General features: G+C 41.0%; 1 protein-coding gene across 4 annotated transcripts in view; it reads left to right on the top strand.

Annotated features, from left to right (window-relative positions):
• Spata6 (spermatogenesis associated 6) overlaps positions 1–26,325 on the top strand; it is a 147,653-nt gene that overhangs the window by 85,735 nt on the left and 35,593 nt on the right. For all 4 annotated transcript variants that reach the window (XM_045150889.1, XM_004663247.2, XM_004663245.2 and 1 more), the window contains one exon: positions 5,480–5,520. In XM_045150889.1, coding sequence (XP_045006824.1) covers positions 5,480–5,520 — 41 coding nt within the window. The remainder of the gene's footprint in view (positions 1–5,479; positions 5,521–26,325) is intronic.

Genomic DNA, 26,325 nt, shown 5'->3' with positions numbered 1-26,325 from the left:
AATTAAGGAAATCATCCATTTCCTTCAGATTTTCAAACTTAGAGGCTATATATTCTTAAAGTATGTCCTTATGATTTTCTGAATTTCTTTGGTATGTGTTATAATGGTGCCTTTTCCATGTCTAATTTTATTAATTTTTTCTCTTATCTCTTGCTTTTGATCAGATTTGCTAAGGGTTTATCAATCTTTTTCATCCTTTCCAAGAACCAACTCTTTGTTTCATTGATCCCTTGGATTATTTTTTTGTTTCTATTTCATTATTTTTTGCCCTAATCTTTATTATTTCTTTCCATCTATTGATTTTTAGTTTGCCTTGTTCTTTTTTTTCCCAAGGTGTTAATGTAAAGCATTAAATTATTTACTTGTGAACTTCCTAATTTCTTAATATAGGCACTGAGAGCTATAAATTTCCTCTTAGGACTGCCTTCATTGTGTCCCAATGTTTTGGCATACTGTATTCTCATCATCATTTCGTTCTATGAATTTATTGATTTTCTTTTTCCTTTCTTCAGTGACCCATTCATCAATAGTGAATTTCTGTATGTTCTGTAGCTTTTCTTATTGCTGATTTCCAGTTTAATCCCATTGTGGTCAGATAGAGTTAAGGGATTATTCCAGTTTTCCTGCATTTGTTGAGATTTGCTTTGTGTCCTAATATATGGTCTATTTTAATGAATGTTCCATGTGTTGCTAAGAAAAACGTATATTCTGCAGCATTTGGATAGAATGTTCTGTAGGTATCTGTTAGGTCCATTTGTTCCAGGACATCATTTAATCCAGATGTCTCTCTGTTTATTTTTTGCTGGATGACCTGTCAATTGATTAGAGTGGGTACTGAAGTCACCCACTACAACTGTGTTTGGTGTTTGTGTGACCTTAAGTCTAATAGTATTTGTTTGATGAAATTGGGAGGCCCCATGTTAGCTGCATATATATTTAGGATTGTAATGTCCTCCTGTTGGAGTGTTCTTTTAATCAGTATAAAATGACCTTCTTTATCTTTCCTCACTACTGTTGGTTTGAAGTCTGTCATGTCAGATATTAGCATAGCAACCCCTGCTTGTTTTCTCAGCCCATTTGCTTGAAATACTGTTTTCCATCCTTTCACCCTAAGACAGTATCTATCTTTTACTGAGAGATGAGTTTTCTGGAGGCAACAAATGGCAGGAGCCTGTCTTTTAATCAGGTCTGCAAGCCTGTGTCTTTTGGTTGAGGCATTGAGGCCATTAGTTTTAAGATTTATTATTGAATATATGTATTTATTCTCACCATTCTTATTTTGTAGTGTTTCCTGGTTTTCCTTTACTCACTTGTTTTAACTGTTGAGTATGGTTTATTTTTTCCTGTTTCCTAGTGTTTTGCTTTCTTGTCAGCATGAAAGATTCCTTCAGGTATTTTCTATAGTGTTGGTTTAGTTGTCATAAATTCCTTTAGCCTGTTTTTGTTGTGGCATGTCCTTATTTCTCCATCAATTTAGATAGATAGCTTTGCAGAATAAAGCTTGCTTGACAGTTGCTATCTTTCAGAACTTGGAATATATCATTCTAAGTCATTCTGGCTTTTAAAATTTGTGTTGAATAATCTGAGTTATTCTGATGGGCTTGGCTTTGTAGTTGACTTGCTTTTTCTCTCTAATTGCTTTAAGTATATTTTCTTTGGTTTGCATGTTTAGTAGTTTAATTATAACATGATGAGGAGAGGTTCTTTCCAGGTTTTGTCTGTGTGGTGTTCTAAAAGCTTCTTGTATCTGTATCGGCATTTTTTTCCCAATTTGGGGGATATTTTCTTCTATGATATTGTTGAAAATGCCTACTAAGCCCTCTGGATTGAAATTCTTCTTCTACTATACCCTGAATTCTTATGTTTGATCTTTCATAGTGTACTGGATATCTTGAAATTCCTACTCATACCTTCCTATTAGCTTGTCTTTCTCTTTGTTGGACTGTATTAGGTCTGCCACCTTGTCTTCTAGTTTAGAGAGTCTGTTCTCTCCTTTATCCATTCTACTGGTGAGACCTTCCACAAAGGTTTTTATTTGACTGACTGTGTTCTTCAGAGCTAGAATTTCAGCCTGGGTTTTTTTCAGTATTTCTGTTTTCTTACTCATGTCTTTTAATGACCTCTTTATTTCATTAATCTGGTTTCCTGTGGTCTCTTTCAGGAGTTTGTTTTCTTTTTTAATTCCTTTGATTTCTTCTTTGATTCCTTTGATTTTTTTGAGTATAGATACAATAATTTTTTTGAAATATTTGTCACGCATTTCATCTAAAACAGTTCCATTGGTGATCATTTTTGATGGATTTATGTTTTTTGGTGGGATTATATTGTCTTGATTCTTTGTGTTTCTTGTGTTATAGTGTAGTGACTTTTGCATTCTGACTTGATTTGATGCTTGTGTTTTCTACTTATCTGTAGTGTTCTTAGATGTGGTAATCCACCTTTATATAATATCAGGATATGAGTTTAATGTTCCAAGTGTAATTCTTGTACCCCAATCCAACCGCAGAAGTAATCGTAGTTGCTGAATTTGCTTTTTAAGCAAGTATTATAGTGGACTGGGTAAAGCAATTTATTGGCAAATTCTAAACTTTAACTGAGCAATATACACATTCAATAAAAATAAGCACAGAGTATGCAATTGTGGGGATTAAAAGAAACATAGTCTTATAAAGCCAAAGTCCCTAAGGGTGTGTGTTGTTGCTCTACACCCTTAATCCTGTTAGCTGGGAGGTAGAGAATTCTGTTCTCTTCTGGGTTCCAGGTCAGCCTGGATCTGAATCAGACCCTACTCTCAGAAATGGCAGAAACAAAAGACAAAGGCCCTACAGATCTGAAAGCATCAAAGGCAACAATATTCAACCTCCAAATACAGCTTATTTGAAAATGGTAAAGCCAAGAATATGCAACCCATACCTGCCCTGACATGGAAAGAGAGATTAGCTCTTCCAATGGAGGTCTATATACCTGTTGTTTTTTTTTTGTTGTTGTTGTTGTTGTTTGTTTGTTTGTTTTTTGGTCAGCCTTGCTAAGTTTTGGGGTGGCTTCCAGTCTCACCAATGCTGAGTGCCCACTTGATCTCTCTGTGTTGTGCTGTGGACCTGGGGTTCTGATCAGCTGTGCTAGATGCGCTGCCACCAGGGCCTGAATGCTGGAGGTTCTCCATCCTGATGGGTGGGGATGGGAGAGTTCAGAAAGCCTTGAGTTGCTCATGTAGTCATGCCCGTATCCCATTCAGTAGCTCCTTAGTTGATCTTAACTGTCTTTCCTTCAGATTTCTTGACTTTTCAAGGAGGCTGATGAGGTGGGAAAATTCCCTTGTTTGGTCTCTGCTGCTGCCACCACTTGGCATGCCTGGCAGGTGCTGCTAGGTGGGTACACAGATCACCGGGTTGCAACTACTTCAGTGGGATTCTGGCCATTTTCCTCTTTTTTGCTGGATCTTAGTCTCTCCTGTTTCTCAGCTGTGTCTAAGAATAACCTATATTCCTTCACTTTTCAGAAGAAGAGTATGTTTTGTTGTATTTGCTTAAATCCCTACCTAGGCTGGTTTGGTGTGGCTCCTATGCTGCCATCTTACCCTGAAGTTTTCCCTTATTATTTATTTTTACTTGATCACACACATAATATCTGACATGACTCTTGTCTTTTTCTTTGGGTAGATTTTCAGTTATTATGCCCATCTCAAGGTTTTTTTTTTTTAAACATTTTCAAAGTTTTCTGATTGACTTCAACTCTGAGGATTACCCTCTTTATACCTTTTTTATATTACTAATTGTGCCATTTTGACTTTCAGCCTGTTCTTTTATACTGCTGTTTACATTTTATAACTTAACCAAAATTCATTATGAGTACTTGATGGCTATGAGCCATAACTTTCATCTCCTGCATTCAGAATTTCATTGGTGCCTAATTGTTGATGAGAGTGAGTAAATGAGAATATTGGGGAACTATAGATCAAAGTAACAGCTTAATTTTAAAAATTGAAGAAAATTATAAGCCTGTTCAAATTAAGCCAAGTTTAAAAGTGGTTTGTGAAAAGCAAAAGACATGTTAATATATTGAAATTTATAGTATTCTGCTGGCTGCCAGAAAATGTTCACCAACTTCCAGAATTATCATCACAGTCTTTGAAATTATCAATTTTTTTTAGGATTAAGAGATATCCTTGTCATTCTTTTATTTCTTCTGCCTCTGGTGGTAATTTGGTACAGTTGCTTGGAGAGGAGAGAGAATTTTGACTAGACTTTTTAATACTTAATTTTGAAATTTTTTCTTGAAATAATTTTACTGCTACTCTGACATTAAATGGAGAAAATGGATTTGTGAAAAAAAGGTTAATATTTAAGTTGACTTCAAGCATGGTTAAGGACACCTAGAAAACAAACAACATTTTGTGCCATAAAATGAAGCCAAAGAATTTACTGAATAAAAACTACCTTAGGTCTCTATGCATATAGGTAGTTTTTCTGGATAAATATGAGAAATCACCAGTACCTTTTGACAGGTAGTATGAAAGATAATTATAAATTATGATCCTGACTCATTTAAGCATAACTGGTTTTAATACTTAAAATTGAGTCTTAAAGTTTTACTACTTTAAAGAATGATAAAACCCCAGCTCTGCATACACATGTAGTATTGTTATTTTAGGCGATGATTTAGAACTAGATTTAAAACCTGCCATGTGGTACTCACTGTCAGCTTTTACAGGTTATATAATGTAAATCCTTACTCTGACTTCCTGAACTAGGGTAATTATTGATTTTATGTTCTTAAAAAGGAAATGCAACAAAGATTTATTATATAACTTGACTAGAAAAAATAGTGCCAAAATTAATACAATTGAAAATTGAACCCAGGCTTGTTTGAGTTAGAATTTGATATTGATGGTGACAGTTAACATTTATCCTTGTGCCTTTTGTTTCCTTTGAAGTTAATACTAGTTCATATTTACTTAGAAATATATAACATAATCTGCAAAGCAGTATTTTGAAAGATAGCCATCAGGCAGATTCAAAATCTTGGCTTAAAAGTTTAAGCAAAATGTCCAAGATCATACAGCCAGTCCTGGAACCTAGAAAGCTAATCAGTTTGTCGACAGATGCATTCTGTGTTTTACCTCCCCCTACAGACGAAGCTGGCTGTGTTCCATTTTACCCACGTAACTAGCATGAAATCCAAGAATACATGTAGTTTACAATATTTGTCAATCTACAAAGGCAATTATCCATTTTATGTAGACAGTGGTTTACCAAAAAAAATAATAATAATAGATATTTCTGCCTGTGTTTACATACCTTGTGCATAGTGAAACAGCATTTGTGAAATCACTTAACTGCTAATGAATCAATACAGGTTTTAACTTGTTGGCTTATTTGTTGTATGAATGGCAATTATAGGAGCAGTGATAATATAGTCAAAAGTAAAACCAATTACTTTCCTTCTGATGTGTCATATTTATATGTTAACTCTTTTTCAGATCATGTTCATCTTGGCTGCTGCAGACCTAAGGAGTATAAGGTGTGTCAGATGAATTACTAAATGATAAGCGCTCTGGTTTTCAGATATCAAGCAGCATATGTAGAGGGTCAAAGAATCAAAAAATTACAAAAGTAATACTTGTCATGTTTTGGCAGCTGTTTTATTTGAACCTTAATTTTTCTATTTCAGAATACCTGTTCCTTTGCTACCTGTCTCGCAGCTAATATGCACATTTAGGTTGATGTTAAGACCACTACATTAGGATACCCATTTGAAAATTGCGCAGTGTAATGCAATTTGTTATATAAATAATTCTTCAAACTTTAGAAGCTAAATATAGTAAGTAGGAAGATCATAGTGAGTTTGAGGCTAGTCTGAGACTATATAGTGAATTCCAGGTCAGCCTGGGCTAAAGTGAGCCCTATGTCCAAAAACCGAAAAAAAAAAAAAAAAACCAATAAAATAAAAACTTTGCATCTGGCAGTGTTGGTCAAATATGTTGGGGTTTCAACCTAATAATTCGTTGTTTCAAACTGAAGATTTTTTAATCTACAATAATAAAGGACTTGTAGGTAAGTGCTCTCAGAGGCAGTTTCTTCTGTAACGCAAATAAGCAAGCAACACACCACACATGAGAAATAACTCCTACAGAGGTTTAATTGTGTGCTCACTGTCTCAGTGGGAACACTTGAAGTTCTCAGTATGTCAGCTGGGCTGAATGATGGATTAAGCAAATACCTGTTCACTTTCCTGGACCTTCCTCCTATAGACACAATAACGCGTAGAAAGATAGATATATGTTTGTGTCATCAGCTTTCAAGTTTGTTTAGCAAATGAAAAGTGACTGAAAAGGGTTCTGAAATCCTAGAGGACAAACTAACTCAGCTTTTGGGAGTTTCACAAGGAATTTAGAGTTCAGATAAATACCAAGAATCATTTCACTATGGTAGACAGACACCTGATGAGAGAGGTTGATAGGCGGCCTTAGAGGAAGGCACTGTTTTTATATGAGATCTTTGCATTTAATGGATGTCAAGATTGTCAACTGCCAGTTCACCAAAAGACTCCCACTGTTGCTCAATGGTCTGTTGATCTCAAGTGAAATTGTGAATGACATGGTGACTGTAGTATCTCTGCAGGTTAATCATAGTCATTTGTAAGTTTGTAGTCTTGAGGGTTTTTTAATTTATATTTTCTACATAGTTTAGAGTTGAACTGATTTTTTTTTTTTGAGAGAGAGAGAGAGAGAGAGAGAGAGAGTGTGTGTGTGTGTGTGTGTGTGTGTGTGTTGGTATGCCAAGGACTCCAGCCACTGAAATTGAACTCCAGATGCATATGCCACCCTGTGCACATGCGTCACCTTGTGCACCTAGCTTACATGGGATCTGGGGAGTTGAACGTAGGTTCTTAGTCTTTTCACGCAAGCGCCTTATTCACTAAGAAATCTCTCCAGCCCTAGTACTAAGATTTTTTTTTTTAATTTTTGTTTGTTTATTTTTTTTTTAAATTTAATTTATTAGTTTTCATTTCAGTGAATACAGGCAGTTTGGTACCATTATTTAGGCTCATCTGTGATCTACCCCCTCCCATTAGACCCTCCTTGTTAATGAAAATGGGTCATGCCTTGTGGAGTTAGCCCCCAGTTATTAGTATGATAAATGTCTCTGCAAATCATGACCCAACATGTAACTCTGACATTCTTTCTGCCCCCTCTTCCGCAAGATTTCCCTGAGCCATGTTGGGTTCATTTTTGGTGTGCTTCAGTGCTGAGGTGTTGGGGGCCTCTGGGGCTTTGGCTCTCTGATTTGGGTAGGAGTTGATTTTTCTCTGCGTTGATCTCCTTCCCCTTTGTGCTGGTATCCGGTTCACAGGAAAACATCACCCTTGCTTATTTCGCCAGTTGTCCTTAGTTTCAGTTTGGCCCCTTTTGAGGTATGTTGGGGCAGCTCTCTTCTTAGGATCTGCATCTATCTGGAAAAGAGAAGCAGATTCTACAACGGAGAGTAAGTTACCACCCGGAAAATTGAGATAACACTTACTTTTTTGATAGACAGTTTGATAGGTGTAGGCCCTCTTAGACCCCGTGATTGATGGTAGCTTGATACTGTAGAGTGGGCTTGTGTTTGGGTATGGTTCTGACTTGTTTCCCAGCTCCAGCTAAGGGTCTAGTACCACTGAGTGGATCAGTTAGCCAAATCAAGAGCAATTGATTCCTCACCATGGCTGTGTACCACTATTGCACTTGTGTGGGCATCATGTCCAGTTATTTGTTGCTAATTAGGTTAAACAATGTGTTGTTTGGACAGATCTTGGTCATTTCCCCCAGTCACCTATGTAGCGCCTTCTGGCACTAGACACGCTGACTGTCTGGGGACTGACTCTCTCCTGGCTTCCAGCCATGTCATTCCATTTTACGCGTCAGCTGTGTATGGAGTCTTCAGCAATAGGGTCTTATCACTGGCCTTTGGTGGGTCATCAAGTACTCTGACAGAAGTCTGTCATTGTTTTGGGAAACCTTGTAGGTTTCTCTGATCAAAAGCTCATTGTGGATGGTAGGCCCAAGCTGGATGTGGGGGTTACAGGTCAGTGTCCACTAAGAAATTGAGGAAAAAGATAACTAATATACAAGAGTTAGAGAGGAGAGAGATAGAAGGGAGAGGGGGAGAGGGAGGGAGGGAAGATGTAGGAGATTTAGGTCAGTCTTGATCCTACCCTCTCCAGTGTCTTGTGGTTCAGGTGTTTCCTGTAAGGGTCTAGTGAAGGTTCAGCCATTTGGTCTGTCTTTTAGGAAGTAGAATTTTATGGTACCATTGCCGTTTGGGTCCGGATTACTGTTTTCCACTCTTTGATTCCCTCCCCGCCCTCCCATCCATCTTATTATCTAGTCCATGAGGTGTTTGCTGGGTATGTAAGGCATCTTGGGCAGATTCAGTTTAGGTGTTGCAGATGAGTGAGACTATGTGTCGAATTTTTTTCTGTGATTGGGTAAGTTCGCTGAGAATGATCTGTTCCAGGTTCAACCATTTTTCCTCAAATTTCTTTATGTCGTTTTTTCTTACTGCTGTATAGAATTCCATTGTGTAGATATACCACATCTTTGTTATCCATTCTTCTAATGATGGACATCTGGGTTGATTCCAGCTTTTAGCTATTACGAATTGAGCTGCTACAAACATGGTTGAGCAAATCTCTCTGGCTTTTGGTTTGAAGGTTTTAGGGTACATGCCCAGTAATGGTATAACTGGGTCTGTTGGTATTTCTATAGTCAGCTTTTTCAGGAGTCTCCATATTGCTTTCCAAAGTGGTTGTACCATCCTGCATTCCCACAAACAGTGAATGAGTGTCCCTGCTTCTCCACATCCTCGCCAGCATTTATTTTCATTTGACCTTTTGATGTTGGCCATCCTTATTGGGGTAAGGTGGAATCTCACAGTTGTTTCAATTTGCATTTCTCTGATGATTAGGGATGATGAACATTTTCTTAGGTGTGTGTTTGCCATTTGTATCTCTTCCTCTGTGAATTGCCTGTTTAACTCTGTGCCCCATTTTGTGAGTGGGGTATTTGTCTTCTTATTGTTTAGACTTTTGAGTTCTTTGTAAATTCTAGAGATAAGGGCTCTATCAGTTAGATAACCTGCAAATATTTTCTCCCATTCTGTGGGTATTCTATTGGCTTTGCTTATTATATGCTTGTCTGTAAAGAAACTCTTCAGCTTCATATGATCCCAATGGTGGAGTGACTGTTTAAGAACTTGAGCCACTGGGGTTTTATTCAGGAAGTCTTTTTCCATTCCTATATCATGGAAGGTACTTCCTAAATTTTCTTCCAGTAGTTTTCGAGTTTCTGGTCTTATGTTGAGGTCTTTGATCCATTTGGATTTGAGTGTTGTGCATGGTGAAATGTGTGGATCAAGTTTTAGTTTCCTGCATGTGGTTATCCAGTTTGTCCAGCACCATTTGTTGAAGATGCTATCTTTTTTCCAGTCTATATTGTTTGGGCCTTTGTCGAATATCAAGTAGCTATAGTTGCTCGGCCCAAAATCTGGGTCCTCAAGTCTATTCCATTGGTCTATACTCCTGTTTTTATGCCAGTACCATGTTGTTTTTATTACTATGGCTTTGTAGTATAACTTTATATCGGGTATGGTGATGCCAGCAGAGGTATTTCTTTTGCTGAGGATATGTTTGGATATGCGAGGCCTTCTGCCTTTCCATATGAAATTTGAGATCATTTTTTCTATGTCTGTGAAGAACACTGTAGGGATTTTAATTGGAATTGCATTAAATCTATATATTGCCTTTGGTAGGATTGTCATCTTCACAATGTTAATTCTGCCTATCCAGGAGCATGGGAGGTCTTTCCATCTTTTCAAGTCCTCCACAATTTCTTTTTTGAGAGTTTTTATATTTTCATTGTATAGATCTTTTACTTCCTTGGTTAACGTTATTCCAAGGTATTTTATTTTTTTTGTTGCTACTGAAAATGGGACTATGTCCTTTATTTCTTTTTCTGTGTCTTTGTCATTTGCATACAGAAATGCTTCCGATTTTTGTGCATTGATTTTGTATCCTGCTACTTTGCTATAGGAGTTAATTACCTTCAGGAGTTTTGGGATGGAGTCTCTCGGGTCTCTTACATATACAATCATGTCATCGGCGAATAGCGCTAACTTAACTTCTTCCTTTCCAAATTGTATCCCTTTTATTTCCTTCTCCTGCCTTATTGCTTGGGCTAGGACTTCCAGAACTATATTGAAAAGCAGAGGTGAGAGAGGACATCCCTGTCTTGTTCCTGATTTCAATGGGAATTCCTCCAGTCTCTCTCCATTAAGTATTATTTGGGCCTTTGGAGCTTTGTATATTGCCTTTATTATATTAAGATGTGAACCGGCCATGCCGATTCTCTCCAATGTTTTGATCATGATGTGATGTTGTATCTTGTCGAAGGCCTTTTCTGCATCTATCTTAATGATCATGTGATTTTTATGTTTAAGCTTGTTTATGTGGTGTATTACATTGACAGATTATCGTATGTGAACCACCCTTGTGTTCCTGGGATAAATCCCACTTGGTCAAGGTGGATAATGCTTTTGATGTGTTGTTGGATTCGGTTTGCGAGAATTTTGTTGAGGATCTTTGCGTCTATGTTCATTAGGGAAATAGGCTAATAGTTTTCTTTTCTTGTGGCATCTCTGCCTGGTTTTGGGATTAGGGTGATACTAGCTTCATAGAAGGAGTTGGGTAGTTTTCCCTGTTCTTCAATTGTGTGGCACAGTTTTAGGAAGATTGGTTTGAGTTCTTCCATGAAGGTTTGATAAAATTCGGCTGGGAATCCATCTGGTCCTGGACTCTTCTTTTTTGGGAGGTTTTTTATTACGTTTTCAATCTCCATGAGCGTGATGGGTTCATTGAGGTGGTTGATCTGCTCTGAGTTTAGCTTTGATAGATGATATGCATCCAGGAATTTATCCATCTCCTCCACATTTTCCAGTTTTGTGGAGTAGAGGTTTTTGAAATAATTCCTGATGATTCTGCCGATTTCACTGATGTCTGTTGTGATCTCTCCTTTTTCAGTTTGAATTTTGTTAATTTGGAGTCTCTCCTTTTTTTGCTTGATCAAATTGGCCAGAGGTTTGTCAATCTTGTTTATTTTTTCAAAGAACCAGGTCTTTGTTTTGTCAATTGCCTTAATTGTTTCCTCCCAAAACAGAAGAGTCCAGGACCAGATGGATTCCCAGCCGAATTTTATCAAACCTTCATGGAAGAACTCAAACCAATCTTCCTAAAACTGTGCCACACAATTGAAGAACAGGGAAAACTACCCAACTCCTTCTATGAAGCTAGTATCATCCTAATCCCAAAACCAGGCAGAGATGCCACAAGAAAAGAAAACTATCAGCGTATTTCCCTAATGAACATAGACGCAATTCATTAATTTCTGCTCTGATTTTAATTATTTCTTTCCTTCTGGAGCTCTTTGGGTTGGATTTTTCTTGTTTTTCCAATGCCTTTAGGTGGATGGTTAGGCTATTGATTTGGGATCTTTCTGTCTTTTTTATGAAGGCATGGAGTGCTATGAATTTTCCCCTGAGGACTGCCTTCATTGTGTCCCACAAGTTTTGGTATGATGTGTTGTCATTGTCATTCAATTCCAGGAATTTTGCAATTTCATTTTTTATTTCATCCACTATCCATTTATTGTTTAAGAGTGTGCTATTCAGTTTCCAGTTGCCGTTGGGGCTCTTGTTGGTTTTTTTGTTGTTGATTTCTAGGATTATAGCATTATGATCTGATATCATGCAGGGAATTATGTCGGTTTTCCTAAATATGTGGAGGCTATCTTTGTGACTCAGTATATGGTCTATTTTAGAGAATGTTCCATGGGCTGCTGAGAAGAATGTGTAGTCTGTGGATTTGGGATGGAAAGTTCTGTAGATGTCTGTTAGGTCTAAGTGCTCTATGGTTTTGTTGAGCTCTCTTACTTCCCTGTTGAGCTTCTGTTTGGATGATCTGTCTATTACTGATAATGGTGTGTTAAAGTCCCCAGCTATGATGGTGTTGGTGGTTATTTCTGTTTTATTGTCAAGTAGGTTTTGTTTTATGAACTGCAGTGCCCCTGTGTTTGGTGCATACAGATTTATGATTGTAATATCCTCTTGATGGATTGTTCCCTTTACAAGTAGGAAGTAGCCTTCTTTGTCTTTTTTTGATTGTTTTTGGCTTGAAGTCAACTTTATCTGATATTAGTATAGCTACACCTGCTTGTTTCCTATTCCCATTTGCTTGGAATATTGTTTTCCACCCTTTCACCCTGAGGAGGTTTCTGTCTTTAGTGGTAAGGTGGGTTTCTTGGAGGCAGCAGATTGAGGTGTCTAATTTTTTGATCCACCCTGTTAGCCTGTGTCTCTTGATGGGTGAATTAAGGCCATTAATGTTTAGGGTGATGACTGTGAGATTTGATTTGATCCCTGTCATGTTGTGGTGGTAGAGGTGTGTTGGCATTTTCATGGAATTTAATTTTTTTTTTTTTCTATCTACTCTGGGTTTGGTTGCTGTGATCTTCTTCTTGTAGGCATTTGTGTTTGGTTATTTGTTTCTTCTCTGTGGAGAATTTCCTGGAGTACTTTCTGTAGGTTTGGTTTTGTGTTCATATAATTGTAAAGCTGAGTTTTGTCATGGAAAGTTTTCCTTTCACCATCTATTATAAGGGAGACTTTTGCCGGGTAGAGTAGTTTGGAATGAAAGCCATAGTTTCTTAAAGTTTGGAGAGTTTCATTCCAGGCCCTTCTAGCTTTCAGGGTTTCCATTGAGAAGTCTGAAGTAATTCTGATGGGGTTTCCTTTGAAAGTGGTGTGCTGTTTGAAAGTTTGGAGAGTTTCATTCCAGGCCCTTCTAGCTTTCAGGGTTTCCATTGAGAAGTCTGAAGTAATTCTGATGGGGTTTCCTTTGAAAGTGGTGTGCTGTTTTTAGGATTTTTTTCCTTGGTGTCAATGTTTAGAGTCTTAATGATAATATGCCTTGGGGAGTTTCTCCTTTGGTCTAGTCGGTTAGGAGTTCTGTTTGCTTCTTGAATCTTGATGGGCCTTTCTTTTAAGAGACGGGGGAAGTTTTCTTCAATTATTGTGTTAAATAAGTTCTCCATGCCTTTGGTCTGAAATTCTTCTCCTTCTGGTATTCCAATGATTCTGATATTAGGACGTTTAAGTGTATCCCACAATTCTCTCATGTTCTGTTCACAGGAACTTTTGAACTTACTGAAATTTTTAGACTCTCGAACTGTTTCTTCTATCCTGTCTTCCAGATCAGAATTTCTATCTTCCACTTCGCTGACTCTATTTTTGAGAGCCTCTAGTGAGTTTTGGACTTGTTCAATTAAGTTTGCATTTTCTACTACTTTCCTATGTATCACTTCCATCGCTTTGTCCAGCTCCCTTTTTGTCTCATTTTCTGATTTTCTTGCTGATTCTTGGAAATCATCCTTGCATTTCTTTATGTTTTCATTTAGTGTGGCCAGCTGATTTTTAAGGTCCTCTTTTTTTTCACTTTCCCTCAACTCTCTTAGCTCTCTTTGAATTCCTTCCAGTGTCTTATCATATTGCTCTAGCTTAGTGATGGTAGCATCCATATGATTATCTATCCTTTGTAGCTTTCCTGTCAGTTCTAGCAGTAGTTTGGTCAGGGTTGCATTGTTCATTGCTTCCACTTGATGTTCTGATCCTAAACACTCTTCTATGTTTTGGTTAGTTGTGATCCTTGTTGGACTGGGTGATGTGTCTGGATTTTCTTCCATTTTATTTTTCGTGTTATTTCTTTTGCGCTGTGGTCTACCCATGTCAGTGTATGGGCAGGTAGGTGGGTGGAGCAGCCTGGGATCTAGCTTAATGCGAATCCAAGGCAGCCTGGGGCTGTTGTAAGCAGCCTGGGTTTTTGCTCAGTCTTGCTAAAGCCGCCTACCTATAGCCTGGCAGGGGCACCAAAGTTGCCTGAATTCTCACCCAGTAGTGCACCTAAGCTGCCTGCCTTTGAGCTTGAAAGGGGACTGAGGTAGCAAGCCCTGAAGGTGCCCAGACTCTGGCTGGGTACACTGGGGTCTGTAAATAGTCTGTGCTCTTCCGCCTCAGGGGAGTGGGGGCTGGGTGGCGATGTATAGGTAGGGGATGGCAGCTGCGCTGACGCTAGTGACTCAGTGTGGACTTATATGGCTCTTGCTATGGGGTGGGCCCGTTGCACGTGCAATCGTAGTGCAGAGGCAGATGATGTGGGTACGGAATCAGGACACAGCAGAAGCTGACCGGTGGCAAGTGATGTGAGCACTGCAGCAGGGGATCTGGCAGCCACCTATTCACGGCAGGGGTGGCCCCCACAGGCCTGCGAACCGAGCACCACGTGGCTGGTCTACTCGCAGGATCAGAGAACAAGGGCAAGGTAGGAGGTCTCAGCTTCAGTGCAGCAGGCTGGCAGGCGTGACTGGTGGGTGCCCGATCAGAGCACAGCCATGCAGGATGTGCAGAGGGTGCATGGGCGGGTGGGCAGAAGGGGGCGCAGGGTGCGATGGTGTGTATGGAGTGAGTGGGGCAGGCGGCGGGGGGGGGTCGGGGTGCGCCGGGGCACCGGGCAATCAGGGTGGGGTGTGCGGGAGGTGGCAGGGCTCAGGGGGCGCGGGGTGGGGTGCCCTGGAGGGGCGGGGGGCGTAGGGCGCTCTGATCAGTTAGGGGGCGAGGGGCGCGCTGTTGGTGCGGGGGTTGTGCGCATGCAGGGGGGGGGTGTGCGGGGCGCGGCAGGGTGCAGGGCACCTGGGGGGCGCGGGGGGGGCACGCGGGGGGTCACGGGGTGCTCAGGGGGTCGCGGAGGAGCTTGCGGGAGGCGCAGGGGGCTAGGGGCACAGGGCACGTGGGGGGTACATGGGGTGCGCGGGGGGACGCAGGGTGCACGTGGGGGGAGGGGGCGCGGGGCACACCGGGGTGCGGGATGCCAAGGGACACCGCAGGGTGCTCTGGACGCGTGGGGGGGGTTGGGCTTGTGGGGGGGGGGTTGAGGGGGTCGCGCGTGGGGCGCGGGACGTGGAGGGGGGCGGGGTACGCTGAGGCACTCCGGGGCACAGGACGCGTGGGGGTGGGGTACAGGGGGCACGGGGCAAGCCTGGGCACGCAGGGGCGCGCCTTGGACTACGGGGGCGCCTGGGCCACGTGCGGCGGGTGACTAGTGGCGTGTGGGGTGGGGGGCGGGAGGCGCTGGGGTGGGGCGCAGGGGGGGGCAGGGAGCGCTTCAGGGTGCACGGGGCTCAGGGCGCAGATGCTCCGGGGCGCGGGCGCAGAGCACGTGGGGAGGGTGGACATCTAGGAGCGCGGGGCGCTCGGGTGGGTGCGGGGGGGGCGCCGGATGCTGCGGGAAGCCGCGGGTGCTCTGGACTAGCGGGGGGGGGGGGGTCGCGCGGGGGAGGGGGTCAAGGGGTCACAGGTCTTGCAGGGGGTGTGGAGCACGCTGAGGTAAGATTGAGTGGGGGACGCTGGGGGACGCTGCAGGACACCGCGGGGCATTGTGGACACGCGGCGGGGGTGGGGCGCACGGGGGGCGGGGTGCTCGAGGAGCGTGGGAGTGGAGCGCAGGGGGCGCGGAGTCCACCTGGGCGCCCGGGGCGCGGGACGCTCAGGGGTGCTTGGAGCACGCCTGCCGCGTGTGGGTAGGGAGCGTTGGGCACGTGGGGGGAGGCGGGGGCGGGGGCGGGGGCGGGGTGCTCGGGGGGGGGGCTCGAGTCACGTGGGGGTGGGGCGCGGGGGTCTCGGGGCGCACGGGGGCGCAGGGGTGCGTGGCATGCCTGGGCGCCCGGGGCGTGGGGCGCTTGGGGCCCGCCTGCTGAGTGTGGATAGGGAGCGTGGGGCGTGCGGGGGGTGGGGCACGCGGGGGTTGGGGCACGCGGGGGTTGGGGCGGGCGGGGGGAGTGTCTCGAGGCGCGCAGGGGTGGGGCGCGGAGGTCTGGGGCGTGCGGGGGGCGTGGGGGCGCGGGGCAGCCCTGGTCGCCCAGGGCACGGGAAGCTTCGGTTCGCTTGGGCTGAGCCTCTGCATGTATGGAGCGTGGTGTGCCCTGGGGGGGAGGGGCATGCTTGGGGGGGGCGGGGGGTGCGCAGGCGTGGGGCACAGGGGTTGTGGGGCACGCGCAGGCTGCCAGTGCGCCTGGGGCTTGGTGCGCACGGGGCGCCGGGCCCCTGAGGCGCCGGGCCGTGCCCAATGCGGGGATTCGCTGCGGGCGGGGTGGCGGGGCGTGGGTCGCAGGGGTGTGTGCTTCCCTCTTTTACCCCAATCTGTGCCCTCCCTCTTCAAAAAGTTCCGAATTTCCCTTGAATACTTACCTTTTTTTCCCCTTGTTGTTTGTAGTTCAGCTAGGCGGTCGCCATCTTGACCGGAAGCCCCTAGTACTGAGATTTTTTAAGGGAGGACATTCAATGTGGAAATCTAAATGGCAAAGTTTGTGAAGTAAAAGCTTAGGATTAATGAACACAAATGCCAGAGACTTAAAACAAATCTTGATAAGTAACAGTGATAAGGTATTCACCTAAGTGGATGAGCTGTTGCTCAGATGAAAAATCAATATCATTTTGAGAAGGTTGATGACTGATGTTTGCACCATTTGTTTTTCAAGTAAATGATGTTCAGGAAGATACTGAAGTAAATAATGTTGTTATTGACTGGTTTATAGCCTTGCTTTCCTGAGCAAGAGTTTCTTGAGGACCTTATAAGAACGTCATGCAGAAGATGGGATTGGTTATATGTTCTTCGATTTAAGTCTTATGAATACAAGTAGTCTTGGCTATCCTAGTTCATTAAATTATATTTTTCCATTAATGTGTTGTACATTAGTACATTTGACCCTGGAAACCTTGTAATTTTTAATTATAGAAAATAATCTTTCTGTAAAATTAGGTATTTTTTTGGTTTACTCATATATAGGCTTGGAACTAAATTTAATATTCCAATTTTGGTATAGGATTCTTAATTGTTTATAGAGGTAGAAATGCCTCATCTACAAATAATGAACTATATTTTTGCCTTTCATGATAATTATGTGTCCAGATTTACCAAAGTCTTCAGTGCCATGTTAAGTAAAAGTGGTGGATGTGACAGAGACCTTTGTAATTTACCTACTGGTCATGTATTATGTCTCTCATATTTCCAAGTCCTCTTGTAAGTAGATGGGCCTAGTATAAGCCAATGGACTGTGTGGGTATGTGTATGTATAGATCCCTTCCAGGGTACAGAAAAGTTGATGTAAACACTCCTCTTCCAGTAACAAGATTGCCATGTTTCCTAGCTTATATTGTTATTAGTCTGAGTCATTTTGATTTTTGAAGATAACCTAAGGGAAACTAACAGATATGAAAAAGGTTTTTAAGCTCAGGATAAAGGTTGAAGTGGATTCATTCATGGCCATCCTGATTCTCCTGAATACCCCTTCCATGCCTATATTAAGATGCATTTTCCCAAACACAGACTCTTTTAACTTCATGGTGAATGTTTTCTGTCCATGTACCTATGGCAGGAAAGCATTAGGAATGGCTTAGCCACTGAAGACACTGCTTTGCATGAGCAGTAAATATACCTTTTTATACCTTTTTCTTACAATACATTTAGTGAATTGTTGGTAACATAGAACCCCCTCATGCATCAAATTGCATATATGCCCAGCTCCAAACAATGGAATAAATTTCTCCCCTTCTAGTAACCACTCCAATTTTGTGGTCAATTTCTTTTAGATATGATCTCAATATATTTAGGATTGAAGTAACAGAGGGTCTTCTAGCCTTACCTGGGTTTAGATACATGCCCAGTTAGGCAAACAGTGTCCTCTATGGGAATTTTTAGGGAGAATCACCTATTTACCATCTTGTGCCTGTCCATGATTGGGGATACATATGATTAAAATCAGCTGTTCATGGAAAAAGCATGAACAGCAGAGAAAAGATTATATAACTCAAACGTGACACACAACCCAATGGACCACCCAAACTACACCCCTAGCAACCAGCCAGTCCGCTACTAAAGTCCTATAAGAGAATCCCCACACCACTTCTCATGCCTTTTCATTACTTTTCCCACTCAGGTGAACCAGTGGCACATTAGGTAGTATGCTGTATTCTTAAAGTTCCTTGCTTCAGTGTGTGTATGTTTGCTAGTTCTTTGGATAAGACACCGAGAACCCAGAAACATCCAGAAAGAGACTACCAACCATATTAGTAATATTTGACCCAGTTATTTTTACTCATTTTCTTTTTTTGGATTATTATTATTATCAACATATTTTGTATGGATACATCATGTGTTGGCACACCTTTTACCTCATCCCTGTCCCCATTCTGCTGGGAACTCTCCTCTGTGGGGTTTCAGTTATTTCCTATGGGTTTGTGAGTTATGTGTTGTGGGAGCAGCAGTCAGTTGTCTTTGGTTGGGGGAATGCCTCTGGATATGATGTCTCAACCTGTGGCTCTTACAATCTTTCTGCCCCCTCTTCCACAAAATTCCCTGAGCCATGGTGGCTGAAAGTTAAGTCAACTTAAGTTCTTTTAGGAACCCCTGGATCTCTGCTTTGGTAAGTGTTGAGTATCCTCAGGATCTTTCTCCTTTACCCCAGTGCTAATCGTCAGGCTCACCATGGAATCAGCACTCTTGCTTATCTCCTCAGTTCCTCTGTGGTTTCAGCTTGGTTGAAGGGTGAGGAGTAGTTTATCTCTTCCGGTCTCACTGCCTTCTGAAAAAGAACAGATTTTCCAATGGAGAGTGACGATAGCATAGTTTAAATGGGATAAGCATTATTAATTTGGGGAGCATTTGTTGTGTGAAACCCCTCTTTTAGTCAAGGACTAGTGAGAGCTTGACTATGGAGAGCATAATTGTTGTCTCCATAGGATTCTGATCTAGTTCCCAATTCCAGATATGGATTCCTTTACAATGAGTGGCTCTCATAGCCAATTAGAAAGATATTGTTTATCAATCTAGTCTATGTGTCATGTAATGGTATATATATATTTTGTGAGGGTGCTTACTTCTGAGTAGCTTAGACTTCTGGTTGCTCAGTCGGTTGTTGCCCACTTTCTCCTAGTAGTTCACATAGCACTTTCCAGTACTATACAGGCTAACCATCTGGGGAATGGCATTCTTCCGGATTCTGTCCAGGTTTCTCCATGCTCTGTGTTAGCAGCATATGGTGTCTTCAGTAATAGGGTCTTTCCCTTTGCCTCAGGCAGGTAATCAAATACTTTGACAGAAACCTGTCTACTTTTGGTCTTTTTTTTTTTTTTTTGATGCTGCATTTTAATTTTTGTTTTGTTTTGTTTTAATTTAATTTATTCGTTTTCTTTTCAGTAAATACAGGCAGTTTGGTACCATTATTTAGGCTCATCTGTGATCTACCCCCTCCCATTAGACCCTCCTTGTTAATGAAAATGGGTCGTGCATTGTGGAGTTAGCCCCCAGTTATTGGTACGATAAATGTCTCTGCAAATCATGACCCAAAATGTGACTCTGACATTCTTTCCTTCCCCTCTTCCGCAAAATTTCCCTGAGCCATGTTGGGTTCATTTTTGGTCTGCTTCAGTGCTGAGGTGTGTACTTTTGGTCTTTTTGATCAACAACTCAATGTGGGTAGCAACTAGTTTCTAAACAAAAAAACTAAGCTTAGGCTTCATCTCACCCTCTCCAGAGCCCTTCTTTTCAAATGGTCTCCCCTTATTCCTGTTGAGGGATATATCTTTTAGTCTGTCTCCAAGGACAAAGGTTTCTATGGCATCAGTTCATTTTAGATTTAGTTTTGTGTTTGTTTTTCCCCACCCTCCCCTTCCCCTCTTTCCAAACCCTTTTATCCCCATTGTCTGGGCTGTGAGTTGCCTATCAGGTATGTCAGCAATTCAAGATGGTCCAGGTTAGGAACTGCAAATGAGTAAGAGCATGTAGTATTTGTCTTTCTGTGATTGTGAGAGTTCACTGAGTATGGTCAATTCCAAGTCTATCCATGTTTCTACAGTAAATTTAGTTGTATCATTTTTTCTTACTGCTGAGTAGTATTCTGTTGTGTAAATGTACCATCGCTTCATTATCCATTCATCTAATGCTGAGCATCTGAGTTGATTCCAGTTCTTAGCTATAATGAGCTATGCAACTATAAACTTGGTTGAGCAAATATCTCTGTAGTGAAGCATTGAGCATTTAGGATAGATGCTCAGTAAGGGAATAACTGGGTCTGTTGGTAGCTCCCTGTTCATCTTTATCAGGAATCTCCATATTGATTTCTATAGTGGTTGTATAGCTTTACATTCCCACCAGCAGTGGATGAGTGTTCCTGTGTCTATACATCCTTCCCAACATTTGTTGGTGTTAGATTTTGTAATGATTACCATCATTGCTGGAATAATGCGGAATCTCAAGTTGTTTTAATTTGCATTTCCCTAATGGTTAGGGATATTGAACATTTTCTTAAGTGTGTGTTATTTCTTCCCATGAGTACTCCCTATTCAGTTCTCTGCCTCATTTTTGGAGTGGGTGGTTTTATTTTTTATTGTTTAGTTTCTTGAGTTCTCTGTAAATTCTAGATATTAAGTCTGTCAGTGGTATAGCTGGTGAAGATTTTCTCCCATTCAGTTGGTAATCTGTAGGCTCTGCTTATGGTATGTTTGTCTGTGCAAAAGCTTTTTAGATTCATGACATCCCATTGGTTGAGGGATTGTTTAATTTCCTGACTACTGAGGTTTTGTTCAGGAAGTCGTTCCCCACTCCTGTACTGTGGAGAGTTCCTCCTATTTTTTCTTACAGTAGGAGAAGAGTTTCAGGTATTATATTGAGGTCTTTAATCCACTTGGATTTGATTTTTGTATATGGTAAGGTGAATGGGTCTAGTTTCATTTTTCTTTTTTTTCAATTTTAATTTTTTTATTATTCTTTTTTTATTGACAACTTCCATGATTATAAACAATATCCCATGGTAATTCCCTCCCCCCAATGTTCCCTTTTGAAATTCCACTCTCATCATAGACCCCCCCCATCAGTCTCTTTTATTTTCATGTCATGATGTTTTGTTCCTAGTATGATGGTCTTGTGTAGGTAGTGTCAGACACTGTGAGGTCATGGATATCCAGGCAGTTTTGTGTCTGGGGAACACATTGTAATAATTCCTACCCTTCCTTTGGCTCTTACATTCTTTTCTTCATCTCTTCTGGAATGGACCCTGAGCCATGGAAGGTGTGATTGAGATATATCAGTGCTGAGCATTCCTCTGTCACTTCTTCTCAGCACCAAGGTGCCTTTTGAGTCATCCCAAGGTCACTACCATCTGAAAAAGAGAAGGTTCTGTAACCAAAAGTGAGAGTAGCATTAATGTATGGGTATGAACATTAAGAGAAGTAATTAATGGACAGTTTGGTGAGCATAGTATATACATTTAGCCAGATAGCAGTAGACATTACACCCCTGGGGCTCATGCCTACCCCTGTTGTAGGTTTTCAGTATCAGGAATGTATTCACTCCCACGGAGCAGTCCTCCAGTCAAATTATAGTGCGATTGGTTTCCCCCATAACAGATGTGCCACTATTGCACCCGTTGGCTCATTTGGCCTGGCTGGCCAAATTTAAGGCTTTCAGTGTCTACTGTAGGCTGTCTTCACTGGTGATTTCTCTCTCCCATTGAACTGTATACAGCATGGTTCTTTCCACCTTTCTGTCAGCTAGTCTGTATGGATGAGGTTTTCAGCTCAGCTCTAGCAGGACTTCTCAGTGACTTTGCAGCCCAAGTATGTGGAGTCTTCATCAATAGGGTATTACCATCTATTCCTGCTGGGAAATCAAGGGCTTTGGCAGTGTCCTGTAATGTTTTGGGAGCATCAGGGACCTCCCTGGCTCACAACTCACTGGAAGGCATCCCGTCCCTTGCACTGAAAACTTTGTAGTAACAATCTATGGCTCCTGTGTGTTCCATTATCCAAAAATGTAGGTTTCCATATGACTTATTTATATCCTCTTAGATTTTGATTAGCCCTCCCTCCACCTTTCCTGTACTCAATCTCTTTCCACATATGGTTACCAAAATTTCCCAACCCTATTTGTTGAAGATATTGTCTTTACTGCAGTCTGTGTTATTGGCACTTTTGTCAAAGATAAGTAGCTGAAGTTACTTGACCTATGGTTTGGGTCTTCAGTTTTGTTCCATTGGTCTATGTTTCTGTTTTTATATCAGTACCATGCTGTTTTTGTTACTGTGGCTTTGTAATATAGCTTTAGATTGGGTATGGTGATACCTCCAGAGGTGTTACTTTTGCTGAGGATATGTTTCCTGAGGCCTTCTGCCATTCCATATGAATTTTGAAATCAGTTTCTATCTCTGCAGAATGTTGCTGGAATTTTTATTGTTATTACATTAAGTCTGTATATTGCTTTTGGTAGAATTGCCATTTGCATAATATTAATGCTACCTATCCAGGAGCATGAGATCCTTCCATCTTCTCAAGTCCTGCTCAATTTCTTTCTTGAGTTTTTTATGTTTTTATTATATAGGTCTTTCACATCCTTGGTTAGTGTTATCTCAAGAGATCTAATTTTTTGTTGTTGCTATAGAAAATGGGACAGCCTCTCTGATTTCTTTCTTCATATATTTGTCCTTTGCATATAGAAAGGCTATAGATTTTTATGCATTGATTTTGTATCCTGCCACTTTACTGAAGGAATTAATCACCTTATAAGTTTTGAAATGGAGACTTTCAGGTCCCTTATGTATAGGATCATGTCATCTGCAAATAGGGCTAATATGATTTTTTCCTTTCCAATTTGTATCCCTTTTATTTCTTTTCCTGTCTATTGTTTGGGCTAGGACTTCTTGAACTATGTTGAAGAGCAGTGGTGAGAGTGGGCACTCCTGTCTTATTCTTGATTTCAATGGGAACTCCTTGCATCTTAACCCGTTAAGTATTAATTGGGCTGTAGATGCTTTATATGTAACCTTTATTGTGTTGAGATATAAACCCTCTGTACCTATTTGCTCCAGTGTCTTGATCACGAAGTGATGTTGAATTTTGTCAAAGGCCTTCTATACCTTAATTGAGATTATCATGCGGTTCTTATGATTAAGTTTATTTATGTGGTGTATTATGTTGACCAGTTTCCATATGTTGAAACATCCCTGCATTCTGGGATGAAGCCTACTTGATGAAGGTGAATAATGCTTTTGATATGCTGTTGAATTTGGTTTGCGAGGATTTTGTTTAGGATCTTTGCATCTAAAATCATGAGGGACATAGGCCTGTAGTTTTCTTGTATATTTGTCTGGTTTTGGTATTAGGATGATGCTAGTTTCATAAAAGGAGTTGGGGAGGACTCCCTGTTCTAACAATATGAGAAAATTGGATCCAGTTCTTCAATGAAGATTTGATAGAATTTGGCTTTTCTTTTAGGGGAGGTTTTTGATTACCTTTTCAATCTTGATGGATGTGATATGTTTCTTTAGGAGATTATTCTGCTCTGAGTGTAGTTTTGGTTGGTGGTATATGTCTAGGAATTCATCCATTTCTTCTAGCTTATCTAGTTTTGTGGAGTAGAGGTTTCAGAAGCATGTCCTGATGTTTCTTCCACTTTTATTGATATCTCCTGTGACCTCTCATTTTTATTTCTGATTTTGTTAATTTGAACCTTCTCTTTTTTTATATGTGCAAATTGGCCAGGGATTTATCAATCATTTTTACTTTTTCATAGAACCAGCTCTTTATTTCATTGATTTTTTAAAATTGTTTTCTTAGTTTCCAACTCCTTAATCTTGATCTTGATCATTTCTTTCCATTTGGAGCTCTTTGGGTTGGATTCTTCTTGCTTTTCCAATGCCTTTAGGTGGACAGTTAGGTTATTAATTTAGGGTATCTCTGTCTTTGTTTTTTTAATTTTTAAAAAAGTTTTTAAAGATATTTCTTGTTCATTTATTTGAGTGACAGACAGAGAGAGAAAGAGGCAGGGGGGGGGGAGAATGGGCATGCGAGAGAGAGAGAGAGAGAGAGGGAGAGGGAGAGGGAGAGGGAGAGGGAGAATGGGCATGCCAGGGCCTCCAGCCACTGTAAACGAACTCCAGACGCGTGCGCCCACTTGTGCATCTTGCTAACATGGGTCCTGGGGAATTAGCCTCAAACCAGGGTCCTTAGGCTGCATAGGCAAGCACTTAACTGGTAAGCCATCTCTCCAGCCCCTCTGTCTTTGTTATGAAGGCATTTACTGCTATGAATTTTTTCCTTAGGACTGCCTTCACTTGTCCAATAAGTTTTCATAAGTTGTGTTTTTATTATTATTATATTCTAGGAATTTTACAAATTCTTTTTTGATTTCTTCCACAACCCATACATTGTTTTGAAATATGTTGTTCAGTCTCCAGGAGTTGGTGGAGTACTGGATGTGTCTCTTGTTAATTTCTAGCTTTAAGCATTGTGATATGTTATTCTGCCTGAAGTTACTTCAATTTTTCTGAATTTATGGAGCCACACTTTATGGCCTAATATATGGTCTGTTTTGTGGAAGTTTTCGTGGGCTGCTGAGAAGAATACTGAGAAGTATTCTGTAGAGTTGGGGTAGAGAGTCTTTGAATATCCGTTAAGTCTCGTTGATCTATGCTGTTGTTGAGGTCTATTGTTTCCCTGTTGATTTTCTGCTTGGATGATCTGTCTAATGATGATAGTGGAGTATTGAATTCTCAGACTATGATGGTGTTGATGTTTATGTCTGTTTAGTTGCCAAGTTGGTTTTCTTCTATAAACTCGGGCTGGAGAGATGGTTTAGCGGTTAAGCGCTTGCCTGTGAAGCCTAAGGACCCCGGTTCGAGGCTCGGTTCCCCAGGTCCCACGTTAGCCAGATGCACAAGGGGGCGCACGCGTCTGGAGTTCGTTTGCAGAGGCTGGAAGCCCTGGCGCGCCCATTCTCTCTCTCTCTCTCTCTCTATCTGTCTTTCTCTCTGTGTCTGTTGCTCTCAAATAAATAAATAAATAAAAATTAAAAAAATATATATATAAACTGTGGTGCACCTGTGTTTGGCTCATAGAGATTTATGATTGTGATATCCTCATGTTGGATCATTCCATTGATGAGTAAGAAGTGTCCTTTTTGATTACTTATGGTTTTAAGTCTATTTTATCAGATATTAATATAGCAACATATGCTTGCTTCTTGTTCCTTTTTACTTGGAATATCATTTTACAGCCTTTCACCCTGAGGAAGTGTCTGTCTTTAGTGGTTAGGTGGGATTCTTGAAGATAGCAGATAGAACGGTTTAGTTTTTGATCGATCCTGTTAACTTGTGTCTTTTGATGGGTGTGTTAAGACCATTATTGTTTAAGGTTACATCTGTGAGGTTCTATTTAATCCCTGGCATGATGAGGTGCTTTATGGGGTTTGTTCCTTTCTTTTGTAATTTTTGAGCCTGGTCTAGTTTTGGTTATTGAGATCTTCTTTTTGTAGGCTCTTGAGATTGGTAGTTTGAGTCTTCTATGTGGAACATTCCCTGAAGTATTCTTAATAGGCTTGGCTTTGTGTTCATATAGTCATATAGTTGACTTTTATCTTGGAAAGCTTTCCTTCCATTACTATTAATTATAAGGGATATTTTCACTGGTTATAGTAGCTTGAGTTGGAAGCCAAAGTTTTTTGGACTTTAAAGTGTTCCATTCCAGGCTCTTCTGGTTTTCAGGGTTTCCAATTAGAAATATGACGTAATTCTGATGGCATTGTGTTTGTATGTAGTGAGTTGTGTATATCTTGCTGCCCCTCGTATCCTTTCTTTGTTTTCATTGCTAAAAGTTTTAACTATGCTGTGCCTTGGAGAGTTTTCTTGTTTGGTAATGTCTATTTGGTGTTTTGTGAGCTTCCTGTATCTGGATGGGCTGCTCTTTTGAGAGATTGAGAAAATTTTCTTCAGTAATTTTGTTGACTATGTTCTCTATCCCTCTGGCCTCTCCTTCTGGGTACCCATGATTTGGATGTTTGGTCATTTTAGGGTATCTCAAAATTCCTTCATATCCTGTTCACATGATTTTGAACTTAGCAAAATTTTTGGCCTCCTAATCAATTTCTTCTGTCTTGTCTTTCATTTCAGAGTTCTGTCTTCCACATGAGTAACTCTGTTGGTGAGGGTTCTAGAGAGGTTTTTAAAAACCCTATTTGATTTTGATTTTTTTTGTTTTCTTTTGTGTTATTTTGCATTGTTCCCATATCTTTTTTGAGGTATGATTTCAGTTCGAGTTCTGATTTTCTTGATGCTTCCTAGAATTCATTCTTGCATTTCATCAAGTTTTCATTAAGCTTAATAAGTGGTTATTAATGTATCCCATTTGTTTACTTACC

Source organism: Jaculus jaculus, chromosome 5 (assembly GCF_020740685.1).
Source record: "Jaculus jaculus isolate mJacJac1 chromosome 5, mJacJac1.mat.Y.cur, whole genome shotgun sequence".
Taxonomy (NCBI): Eukaryota; Metazoa; Chordata; class Mammalia; order Rodentia; family Dipodidae; genus Jaculus; species Jaculus jaculus.
Note: the sequence above shows the minus strand (reverse complement) of the source record. Positions and strands in the feature narration are given on the sequence as shown.